This window comes from Neopelma chrysocephalum, unplaced genomic scaffold, assembly GCF_003984885.1.
Source record: "Neopelma chrysocephalum unplaced genomic scaffold, ASM398488v2 Primary Assembly neopelma1_26, whole genome shotgun sequence".
In the NCBI taxonomy this organism is placed as follows: Eukaryota; Metazoa; Chordata; class Aves; order Passeriformes; family Pipridae; genus Neopelma; species Neopelma chrysocephalum.
The window spans coordinates 3,251,195-3,263,990 of NW_020897695.1; the positions used below are offsets into that span (position 1 = coordinate 3,251,195).

At 41.0% G+C, this 12,796-nt stretch overlaps 1 protein-coding gene across 3 annotated transcripts in view; it reads right to left on the reverse strand.

Annotated features, from left to right (window-relative positions):
* RFTN1 (raftlin, lipid raft linker 1) overlaps positions 1-12,796 on the reverse strand; it is a 99,349-nt gene continuing 86,553 nt past the window's right edge. For all 3 annotated transcript variants that reach the window (XM_027675346.1, XM_027675344.1, XM_027675345.1), the window contains exons 8-10: positions 7,726-7,829; positions 6,271-6,352; positions 1-2,427 (exon numbers count right to left, since the gene is read on the reverse strand). In XM_027675346.1, coding sequence (XP_027531147.1) covers positions 1,981-2,427; positions 6,271-6,352; positions 7,726-7,829 — 633 coding nt within the window. In that variant the 3' untranslated portion in view covers positions 1-1,980. The remainder of the gene's footprint in view (positions 2,428-6,270; positions 6,353-7,725; positions 7,830-12,796) is intronic.

A 12,796-nucleotide genomic window follows, 5' to 3' on the forward strand; every position in this document is an offset into this window, starting at 1 on the left:
TAAGGAATCTCTTCATGACCTTTATTTCTCCTTAGTTTTGTAAGCAGTTGGGATCCAGTTAAACAAGGTCAAATTGCAATCCAATAAATGTTTTCTATTAAAAAGTATTTGGAGAGGTCTTTCTACTGCAACACTTTCTACTAGCAAAACGTTCATTAAATATAGTGAATTTTTAAACAAGAGTAATACAAAGCTAGTCCTTGAGATAGAAACCATCAGTAGAAGGATCTTAACCTAGTAAAATCTGTGAACAGGTACTTAAAACTGTACAGAGAAGAGACCTTGTATTTAAGTAGAACAACTGAAACAACCTGTTTTTGAGGCTTTTGGAACCCCATTCTAATATCAAGATATTGAAGGAAATAATTGAAAAATACCACCAGAAACTGCAGTTACTTACAGTCCTGTGATTAAACCACTGAATTCAAAATAAAAAACTCTTTAATCAATGACAAAAATACCACCGTGCTTTCTGTGTGTGAAATCAAATGGTTTAAACTTGAGTGCCTTCGTCCCAATTAAATGAATATTCAAAGTGATGTCGTTTTTCTTTTCTCTGCAATGTTCTGCCTACTGTGTAATTTTTAGGCATAGAAGATGCTTTTGAACCACTCTAGGTGCACATCTGATACAGAACATAGTTCTTTGTACAGCATTTTGATTTGAAGACTAAAGAAAATTATCAGGCACAAGTCAAGGGAAAAAATGGCAAATCACTTACAGAGCTCTTTCTTTAAACAAGAAAAGGAGGGGAATTTACAATGTATTTCTCACCTCGTTACCAGATTACTACCCCACTTCTAAATAAGGATGAAGGTGGTCAAAAAGAGAGAAACCACTTCCTCCTATGTTTTTAAAAATACTGAAGTACTTGGAGAACATTGGCACAGAAACTATATTACATGTACATTCACTTGTAAATATTTTAATGTTAGCTTCAAACATAAAAATGCTGGTAATTTTACAGAATTCTGTTCGTTATCCATCCCAAAATATGGTTACTTGTATGAAAAAATGCTCTATTAAGGTATTTGCATTTTGTAAGGTCATTTAGTGACATCTGTTGGCCACTGACCCCTGTGTACAATTTCAGTTCTTTCCCACAAGGTACTTCGTAATGGTGAGGAAGTGGTGCAAAACCACCTGGAAAAGGTCAGGAGGTAACATCTAATTCCAATTTTTGTGAGGATAACCACTGACAGAAGTACTGTTTACCTGCTTTTTTGTTTCCTGTTTTCTGTCTTCTCAAGCCCCCACAACTACTGATGAACTGTCGACTGGCAAAGAGTGAATAGGAAATGGCATTTTATATCAGAATGATCTGCCTCACACAAATTTACCATAGGGCTTGTTTACCCAGTGTGCCTAAAGTAGGTACACAATTTGCTTATTGTTCAAAGATCTGCAAGGGTTAATAAAATTCAGAAGAGAGTATCATCAGTAAGTATGCTACTGCAGATAAATATGGATAACAGCCATCTTATCTAAGCTTTTCAACTTCAGCCTGTTTAAGCCCAAATACCATTTTCATGACACTACAAGCCTAGTGACAAAATAACATATGGCACAACAACTTCTCCAGAAAAGCTACGTGGACAAGAAAGTACTACAGCGTAAAATCTGACCAAATGGAATGGAACACTTGCCCTGACCTGGGCTCAAAGCTTGTTTGCTAAGGTCAGTCACAGAAAAAAGGGAGGATGTTCTCTGTCTGTCCCTACTTTTTAATTTGAAGTGTAGCTCTAGGAGAGCATTTTCCACTATGTACAGTGGAAGGAATTTTGCCTTTTCTGTGGTTTGAAAAGTCTGGGCCCTGTAGTTACTTGAAACATCAAGATACCAGTGTGCTAAGGAGCAAAGCAAGCACAGCGCCAAAGTAATGCTGAGTTGAGGAATGGAGTTAGCAATGGGGATTATCAAAACCTGTTCTTTTGTCTTGGCAAAGACTCAGCAACTCACGGGATTCCTGAAACGTAGGTGTTACTCACAGGAGCAGTCCGCGCCCAGCGCTGCCCCATCGCTGCCCCCGCAGCCGCCCGGCGCTGCCGCGCAGTCCCCTCCCTCCGCCGCCGGAGCCGCGCAGCCCCCGGGCGCGCTCTGGCTGGGGCAGCCAGGCCCAGCAGTGTCGGCATTGCCAGCAGCATCGCAACTGGCAGGACACGTGTCTTCTGATGCCCCATCATGATGTAGACCTGTGTCCTTGGTCCCAGCAACCTCGTCTCCCAAGCCTATGACATCGTCCAGCTGCTGTTCTGGATCAGGCTTGGCTGCTGCTGAGATCTGTGCTTCCAAGTTCCTCGTGTTCTCTGTGACTTCAAATTCCTGCTTCTCCTCTGCCCTTTGCTTGTCCCTAGTACTTAATTTAGCCTTTGTGGAATTCTTCATTTTTCTGTTGTGCATGTCTTCCTTGGAGAACCTCCAGTGAAACTACAAAGAAGGGATCCAAATGTTAAAGACCATTAGAGACAATCTCACATGGACATTTATTTTCCTGAATAGAAATGTTTTTATTATATAGTTTTAATTCAAAGACTAGTTTGACCAAAAAGACCCAAGATTAAAAAAATTGCATGACTAAATCAGATAGCTTTAAATCATTTCTGCCTACACCTGTCAGGTAAAGAAATAAGACCCTGATGAATTCTGCTCCTGCACATACCTAGTGGGTTCCTCTCCACACACCATGTCACTGTTAAGGCCTGTGGCACCCTGGCAGCCCACCTGCACCGTGTGGAAAGGAAGGATATGCAAGGCTGCACAAGTGCAGACAGAGGAAACAATCCTATGGCATTATTCCAATGTTTTTCACCACGTTAGCAGCAGAACTAATACCCAAGACTATACCCAAACAGTAAAATATTCTGAACTATTTGTATGAGTGTTTTCTGATTAGAAAGCGTGAGGCTGACTCTTGCAGAACTTGCACAAGACTTGCCACAGCCACCCTTTCAGAAGTGTTTTGACTACAACTAAAACAGAACGGGAATTAGCAGTACCTTGAAACACTGACTTGACAGGTGTAACATACATAAAGGCTGACAAATACGCCATTATTATATCTGCTTCACTTGTCAAAAGATAAACAAACCTTTCCAAGGAAAGCCAGACCATAGGGTCACAGAATCATAGCATGGTTTGGGTTGGAAGAGACCTTAAAGATCATCTAGTTTCAACACCACTGCCATGGGCAGGGACACCTCTCACTAGACCAGGTTGCACAAAGCCCCATCCAACCTGGCCTTGAACACTGCCAGGATTAGGGCATCCACAACTTCTCTGGGCAACATGTCTCAGTGCCTCACCACCCTCACAGTAGAGAATTTCTTCCTAATATCTAATCTAAACCTACTCTCTTATAGTTTGAAACCATTCCCCTTGTCCTATCACTACAGTTCCTGATGAAGATTCCATGTCCAGCTTCCTTTTAGGCCTCCTTCAGATATTGGAAGGCTGCTGTGAGGTCCCCATGCAACCTTCTCCAGGCTGAACACCCCCCATTTCCTTAGCCTGTCGTTATAGGGGAAGTGCTCTAGTCCCCTTATCAACTTCGTGGCCCTACTCTGGACTTGCTCCAGGGTTCCAAGCCGCTGCTGAGCCATCCTACACAAGTTTGCTAGGTACATGTGAATGTGCATGACCATTTTGTCAGCAGTGCCCATTGCTGATGGCAACTCAGAGATGGGTTAGTAGGAAACCTTTGTATGGTGCAAATAATCTCACCAGGACATTGAGTAAATCCAGCCACACTCCAAAAGCCATTTTCTCCAGAGAAACCAGGTCTGTGCTGAAGTTGGTCAGAAGATCTTGTGTTCATAAATTTTTGATCTAGCTCTTTATTCCTTAATCAAAAAGCCATTCAAAACCTATTAAGTTTATTAGATTACAAAGCTGGAACTATGCTCTTTCCTTCTGCTGGCCAGAACTTAATGTAAAAAGAACAGGCAGCAGCGGGGGGGGGCAGGGGGGTTGGGAGGGGAAGAAGAAACTGGCTTTCACAAGATTCTTCTCGGTTTTACTTAGAGGAAGTTATCTTTCACTTCAATAGCACTGCAATTTAGAGAAAGAGGAATGATAACATCTCAGTTCCAGAGCTCAACTGTTTAAAATTCAGACACCTGAGTCTGAATCTCCTCTTTGATTTGCAGAAGTGCTGGGCACCCACTGCTCCCCTTAACTCAAAGCTCTCTTTGACGGAAGGTAAGATCAGGGCCCTCAATGGGATAAAGATCAAACTGTAGGAGACTGTGTGTGTACATGCAAATGTACGTGTACTCAGTCAGGTATTTATGTTGTATTTCACAAAAATGCATTCAGCCAGTTTCTGCTGAAATAGCATCAGTTTTGTATAAAGTGAATGAAAATGATTATCTCATCACTGACTGAATATTGCAGTAGTAAGTGTACTTCTGACTTACTGAAGAGAGAAGCAAGTTGTACCACTCAAGTGTTTCCTTTTCTGTTCCTCTAGGTACCCTGAGCAGCAGTTGGATGGTGTGCAAAGATAGGATGGATCATTTTCCAACAATGCAATATCCTTTTAATCTTACCGGCCTATTTCACTCCTCCAAAGGGTTATCTGTAAACATTTTAGACATGCCATATCTCAAGTTAAAAAAAAACCCTGAGAGTCTGTGACTTTGTATGTGCAGAATATTCAGCAACTTAGTCAAATGCCAAGTTTGGTATCTTTGATGTGACTCACAACAACCACCTACAGATGTTGAACCAGTCTTACATCTCTTTATATAACTATAATCAAGGTATGTAATTTTTCCTTGACCTTTGGTATGAAAATGTGCTGTAGTGATTTTTGCCTTCAAATATGCCTGTATATTTAATGCTGCCAACAAGTTAAGTCCTTTGTTTTGTCAACCAGACATTGTTAAATAAGTTTTTATAACCCGGAATGAAAAAAACTTAAACAAAGTTTTGAATCATCTGGATGGTATGTATGTGTTATAATACAAGGAATCAGTATCATACTAGTTTCTCTATTTGAAGAACTACAACCACATATGGGTTCCCACCACTTCCACTAAAACCATGCACAGTGGTAGGAAAAGAATGACCAAATAGAGGCACTCTAATGCTCATCCCAAGACCTGTTTAATCACCAGAAAACAAAGAGAAAAGTCAAGAAAGATGGGCTTTGTAACATGTAAACACAATATTCCAGGCTCCAGCTTTGCTAATGAGAGAGGGTACATCTTAAATCACAGTCACACTCCCAGCACTTCTCTCCTACCTCAGTCAGTTCAAACACTCCCCTGCTCTGCACTGTATCAAACAGACAACTCTCACAGAACTAGGCTCCAGAACAGTGAGGGATTTATAGATTAAAACTATCTGCATTCTATAAACTGTTGGGTAAAATGCTCCTTGTGGTCAGCACTTCCAATCTCCTACTCCAGCTCAGCTCTGCAGGGTCTTGAGGGCCCCACTCCTGCAGGTGACATCAGGCTGGGCAGCACCCACCTAAGCACACAGACTCAGAACACAAACGAGGCTGCATTCATCAGACGCTCATCGTCGTGTGGTTTCAGGGATCTTTTCCATACTTCATCTGGCTTTCCTGATCCCTTCCGTACTAAAAGGGCAAGGCAAATTTGAGTACTGTAGGAAGGTCATTTTCCCAATCTCTCAGCTGTACGGTGTGATAAGTTTGGGCAGGGGTTCCCACAGCCACACATTTGAAAATGGAAGTAGGAATACATACATGTACCCACATCCATACATCATTAGCTGTCAGCTATGTCCTCGAATAATTTAGCTGGATTCAGGATGCTTTTTTTGGTTAAACTGTAGCAGAATTCATTATCATTCACACAATAGATGGAAACACCAGCCAAGATCAGGTCTACATTGTGCTAGGCTCTACCAAAATATACACACACAGAGAGAGAGAGACCAATTTAAACAGAAAAGAAAAAGACAGGCATTGGGTGAGAGAAAACAGTATTGGTTCTACCTTGCAGGCAGTGAATATGGACAGAGAATTTTAGGTCATATATGGGGGTTTATGGTTTGTTTACATAAAGAGAAATCTACATCCCTTCTGCTGCCACAAGTTCAACAGAGAATGAAATCTAAGAGCTTTCACATCATTTGAGCATTTTTTGCTGCTTTCATTTGAACAGTTCCATTCCTTGTGTCTGGCTACTGTATCACAGAAACACTGAATAGCCCATTTTTCCTTCTATGGGAAATCAATTACAATATAAAAATACCACCAAAAAAACCCAAAGAAACCAGAAACTCAAGGTTATTTACCTTAGATTCTTTCTTCTTTGCTTTCTGGGGCAAAGAAGGTCTCTGAAGAAATACAATTTGCTTTGTAGATAAATTCCCCTCCCTGAAAAGAAACAAATGCACACTCCTGAGAATGAATTAAATTCACATCCAGCATCATTCAAAGCGAAAATCCATCTCAGTCATTTATTTCTGCAGGTCAAAGAAGAACAAAATGAAGAACGATCCACATGTTGCCTGTCCCCAGTGTCTTTGAGCAGCCTGGTATTTTGCGGGGGGGTGGGGTGGGAAATGTTCAGCCTGACAGAGCCTGTCAGCCTGTGACACAGTTTTGTTGAATGTTTTAGCATTAGTGTGTAAACACAGAATAAATTGTTTGGAACAAAAAGGAAGAAACCCAAGCACCCCGAGCCTGTGTGTCTCAGAGTGCTTCCTCCCTCCTTCCCTCCCTCCCAGGGCACTGATCCGGACTGGGGGTGGGTGCTGCCTACAGGTCTGCAGCACAGCAGGAGGAACAACCAAATGCAGTTTCATTAGGAGGGTGCCCTTCTGCACTGTCAGCCTGACCTGTCTTATTGAAGGTATTAGTGGGATACAGAAAGCTGGAAGAGAAAGAAAATCATATATATCTTTAAGATAGGGCTTACAAATCCTAATTGTGATTTTCTATTCATTCCTGTATTTAAACATATATGACAAACTTAAACACCATTTTTCCCCCGCACAGATGGCCTCTACTTTTTAGGTTTTTATATGTAGGAGTTGTCTTCATCTAGACCTCATAAAGAGCTCTGCGTATTTTTACTCTTTAAAGACAGAAAATCATGACTGATTATATGGGTATGTATATAAACATAAGTATATTCTTGACCACTGAAAATTCAGAAAGCACCATCTTCATGATTAACAAGTGGGATAAATGTTTTTCACTTGTTATGAAGAGTATTTTTAAGTGACTTGTGTTTATATTTTAAAACTTAGAATATTAATAACAGCAAAGCAGACCACAGAATTATTATATCTGCACACAAGGCTACTAGAGCAACGATACCCGAGCCTCACACGGTTCTGCTCAGCTAGACTGTATCAGCAGCATTAGACAGAAATCTATTAAGAATAAAATTTCTTCATATAGACAACATCTCACTCCAAACATTACCACACATTTTGTCTTCGCTCTAAGAGGAGTTACTGGAAGATCCAGAGCAGGAATTTTACAGTCAAGGAGTTTACAGAGAGGCAGAAACAATACCCAGAAAATTCATGCAGAAACCACACTGCCACCTTGCAGTATTCTGCCCACCAGACATGTGCTTCCTGCCACATGTGGCTTGTGATGCTGAGAAAACCCAGAGAACAGCTGCAGCAGGGTTTGTGAGGAAATCCACACTAACTGCACAGGGAATTGCTTGTACAGACTGTAGTGCTTGTACAGCAACTTCCCTGGCCAAAAGGCAGCACCCACCCCCTCCCTACCTGTTTGTCTTCACAATGGGAGTAGGAAGCACACACGTCAGCTGCCAGCCGTACATGGCAAGGGAATTCAGCAGTGGCACATAATCTGTCTGCACTTCAACTCCCTGGGGAAGGAAAATCAACAGTTAGCATCACCACTTGGAGTGTGACATTCAGTTAAACACTAAAAAAAAAAAACAAACCAAAAAACAGAAAAAAATACATTTGTGGGTTTTCTTGGAGGGAGAAAGGGTTTTGTACTGAAGTGGGTCATTTTCTATGTTCAGCTGGGCAGGAAGGAAAACGTTCAGAAACATGAGACACAAGACCGATCGCCCATACATCCCAAACTGTTAAATGAGCTTGTTTAAAATGGTACACATCTGTGATCTTGTTTTTGCACTGCCTGAGTCATCCATCTAGCTTTAGATGATTCCAGATCTGAACAGGACAAATTCATTGTATGTTATCAATTATGTCCTCCAAAGCAAAATTACGTTTAAGTAGTTAAAAAGGACAACAGCTTTGCTTGTATTCTGCTCTTGTCTAGGCTACAGTAAATCCTGAATATCTGCACTCTACCATGGTGGATCAAAAGCAAAATAGCCAACAACAACAACAAAAAATGTAAGTACGAGTCTATTCCTTTTATCACCCACAAATACGCATCGCTGCCTTCTTATTTTGAATCAGGAAATCTGTGGGCGAGACCAAAAGCACTGCTTTCAGCACAGAAGTCTGGCTCCTGCTGCACATGTACCCAGCAGAGCCTTCCTGATTCTCTTTCAACTAAATGGCAGACCCCGTAATTCACACAGAAAGAACCACTGTGGTTTCGACAAAGATTGCTCCGGTGAGGTGTCTGATTGCCAAGACTTCCAGTAATATAGCAAATAGATGCTAGAGGTTACTTAATAGTTTTTAATTTTAATAAACAGAAAGCAGACAAGTGATAACTACTAGTCTCTACAAATATAAATAAATTCTATTGGAATAACAATTATATTTGCCAAGAATCTCAGGCGCTTACGCAGGTTTCATGTGCACGTAAGGAGTTTTAACTGCCAATTCTCAACACTGGGGAAGGCGCAACAGTTTTGCAGCTCCAAAAAATCCATTTATTCTGCAGTAATGAAATAGTCATTTGATCAGAACTAATCCAAATCCTGCTGTAGTCATTTCAAGGTATTTTAGTGAATTTCAATCTCAGCTATTCCTTTCTTCTAACAAATGTAATTTAGGTCACTTGGTATCTTTATCACTGAATGGCTGCCTGACTATACCTATTAAAAACCTGATCATGACTACAAATGCAAATAGCTGAAGAAGCTGTATTACTCCTGCTTAAAAGGAGAATGTTTAAAAACTCTACCCCAGAAAGCGCATGCAAGAGAACACTACTAATGTTACTTATGATTTCTGTGCAGAGGCTTTTGGGGACTTAGAGAAATACTGCTACTTTACAACATCACCATTTACAGACTGGAATTTGTGACTCCAGGAGAGGAAAGAGACACCTTGCAAGAGGGGTGCAATACCACGTGCCCTTAACTCATGTCCTCTGAAGCGATCAGGACTCATCATGCAGCAGTGATAATGCTAGATTCAAAGTCTCCTTTGACTCCAATTTCCCTCTGTAAGACGGATATTTCCGCCCTCTTTCCAGTTTTTAAAAAGAGTGTCCAAAGGTAATGCAAAAATTACGACATATCTAGACGCCTTTAAGAGATAATGTCTCAAGAAAACATATTAATAACACGCTGAGATTTATGAGATTGGTCAACAACGCCTTCAAAAAATAAACATGAAAATATGTAACATGATCATTAAGAATAAGGTCAGAGCATCCACCATTGCAAGCCTGCCACGAGGTGCCACATAAAAGGACCCAACTAAAACATTCCCTTCATCAAACAGTGTTTGCAGAGGAAAAATCAGAAGGAGTTCACTCATTTAGAGGGTGGAAGACTAGCAGGTCAGGAAAGACTGGCACAGCAGACCTTGTTTGTGCCCCGAGCAACATCTTATGTTGCAAAGAGGATCTCTATTTTGAATTCATTGCCTAAGGTGGGTGATTAGCAGGGAGAACCTTCTCCTTGCATCAGGATGCGCAACAAATGTCAGAAATCAGAGAGTGATTACGGCAATGAGGGAGGACATCAATACCATGCAGAGCTCATTTGACTGTTGTAGAAGCCAAATTATTTCAGGGACATGCCATCACTCCTGTCACAGCCCACTGTCCCTGCAGGCTCTGAGCAGCGAGACAAGGCTGGCTTTGGACCTGTCTGACTTGTCAGGATTAAGCATCATCTGCAGCAGATGATGGTGTATTTCACAATCCAATGGTGCAGAAAGGAAACAAGCAGGTAAGCACATTCAAAAGGGTAAAGTTACCAGAAAATACATTTAAGATTAAAGTCAATTAGGCCTAAAGAAATGGGTTTTTTTAATCTGGAAATTAAAAAAAAACGAACGCCCATTGAAAGAGTTCTGTATAGACGCGACAAAAAGGTGACCTCGTATTTTTCCTACGTGCTGGTACCCAACACCCCAATGTATACGTTAGGCTGTTTGGAGGGAGGAAGTGTATCCATCATGCAGAGGTGTACACCTCCTCTGAGCTCCACATGCCCTTCAACAAGCCCTCTCCGACTCTTCACAACACTTCACTGGAGTCAGTCACTGCACTTCTTCCCCAGGTCCCTGGGGAATAAACTACTCCTAATAATTGCCTGAGTTTGAAGATGACAGACAAGAGAAAGGAGTCACTCCAGAATAAACAGGTGTAATCCACATGGGCTTCAAGCTCCTTATTTGCAAGTACAGATAATTGAAGTTTTCTGTAAGATCACAAATGACTTCTCCCTCCCCCTCCTGAATCATCGGTTGTAATCCTATCCCACGAGTAGAATTTGTGTGCCAGCAGGAGTCACAGTTATAGAGACCTTTAATTGGTGTCATATTAAATGCTTTCTAAAGCAAAAATGCTTCTAAAGAAACAATACACTCGGGGATGGGTGCAGAGGAAAAGAGTCATCTTGTATTTGCTTTATATTTAATACAGTAATTATTTTATCTACTATTATTAGAGACAATGGAAATATAATTTCAAACATACTGTTCCATCAGATGAAAGTGTGATGCTCTTTCTAGCTAGCAAATACTGGATTTGAACACCAGCAGAAGTAGAAAAAAAGTGCCAGAGCTCTCCTGAAAAAGAAGTGTTCAAATAATGCGTCTCAAACTGGGAGACATTTCATTCAGTGAAAGGGTGGAAAATTTTAATTAACTTGCTTCCCACTCTCCTGTGGATGATAAGTAATCTCTGATCACACTTTGAGTGTCAAGAAGCCAGAGCATATTGAGCTAGGATTTTCCCTTGACTTGCATCACATGAAAAGAATTCTTTTTATTTGTAGTTGTATTGTTTGTTTTCAGCATTTTTGCCTTTCACAGTTCCTTCTGCTCATTAGGAAAAAAAAAGATTAAAAAAAGATAAAAATAATATCTAGGGCAAGCCACACAAACAACTGCATTAACAATTTTTCTTTTCTTTCCCCCCGCTACTGAAGCAATTTTAACCACAGCAAGGTAATAAACAAGACAACTACTAAGCTCTTGTGAGACAGAAGTTCTTTAGAAATCATTCTTTCCTGGGCTAAGTGATTTAGTTACAAGGCAGCTACAGATTGTCACTATTTAATATTTTTTCCAACATGGATTAAAGATTGGAAGATTGAAAATCCCATTAAACAAATCTTAATAAAACCTTTATCAGCAAATCCTAACAGACTGCATACCAAGATCTACTGACAGATGGCAAAGAGGATGGGAAGTAAAAAACACAAGTTGCTTTGAAAGTGTAACCTACTGTTTGTTGCAGAAAATGGGCACTGCATTCAAACACAGCTCCTTACAAAAAACAGAGGGGAGAGTCCAGGAGGGTGGCAACATGCACCCTCTGCCAAGGCTGGTTACCAGTCCCCAGCACTGCCAAAGCCAAAGCTTTTCTGTCCTACGGCACTGAAGGGTGGAAGAGGAAGTGGCAAAAGTACAACTTGCACCTTAGTGGAAAAGAAGAAAAATAAAATGAGAGAAATTGAATATATGGGCCATGTGAGAATGACCCCGTAAAAGTGTGCTGCAAATGTTTTATGTTTGTAGTAACATGGCCGACAGGAAGACTAAATACAAGCTCTAAATTTGTGAATGATTCGCCTTTTTTCTTTTCAAGACTCCTTCCAAAAGGTAATTTCTGCTAACAATGTAGAAAACATTTATTGGAAACAAAAGAGAAGTTTCAAAAATGCTTCAGCAATAAAGTTGGACTATGTTCCTCTAGTATTGAGCTGCTCCTAAATTTCCATGTGTAATACTCCACAGCACCTTGCTAGCAGACACTTGCTACGCAGTCATTAGCTGTAAGGCAGACGGGCATGGGGTGGCTGCTGCACCCTTAGAAACCACCAGTGGCTTTTGGCAGCAGATGGGTCACTGACCAACACAGAGTAGCTGCCAGATGGGGACCTTAGTGAAATGGTAATAAAGCAAAAGAGTAATAAATAAATCCACAGACAGGGTTTTTCCTCAATGGGCATATGCAATTCAGAGTTATTTATGATTACTAATATCTATGTGAATTCATGCAATGTAAAATATTTTAGAGAATATAATAAGGCTGTAACACTAAATGGGGCAGCATCCTGATAACACAGTTTTCCTGCACTTCAGATGTCACAGTCATGGCTAGGCTTTGTGAACGAAGATTTGGGAAGGGCTCTACCCACGTTTGTTGCAAGTGCATTGGTGGCTAAGAAGGCCAATACGAGACAGGCATGTCCGGTTGCAAAAGGCACAGCAGAAAGACTCCTTAGATGGTATACTCTGCAAGGCACGATTCTTTCTGCATTCTCTTTTCTCCTCAAGGGTGATCCTGCATGCTTTCTCAAAAGCATCAGCAGCATTATAGATGGTGTGTCTCCAGGCCTCCCGACTGGAAGCCAGAGTAGACCAGTTATAGTGGTCAATATGACCAAGGCTGAGATGTTGTTTCAGGGAGTCCTTGTATCTTTTCTTTGGGCTCCTCTCT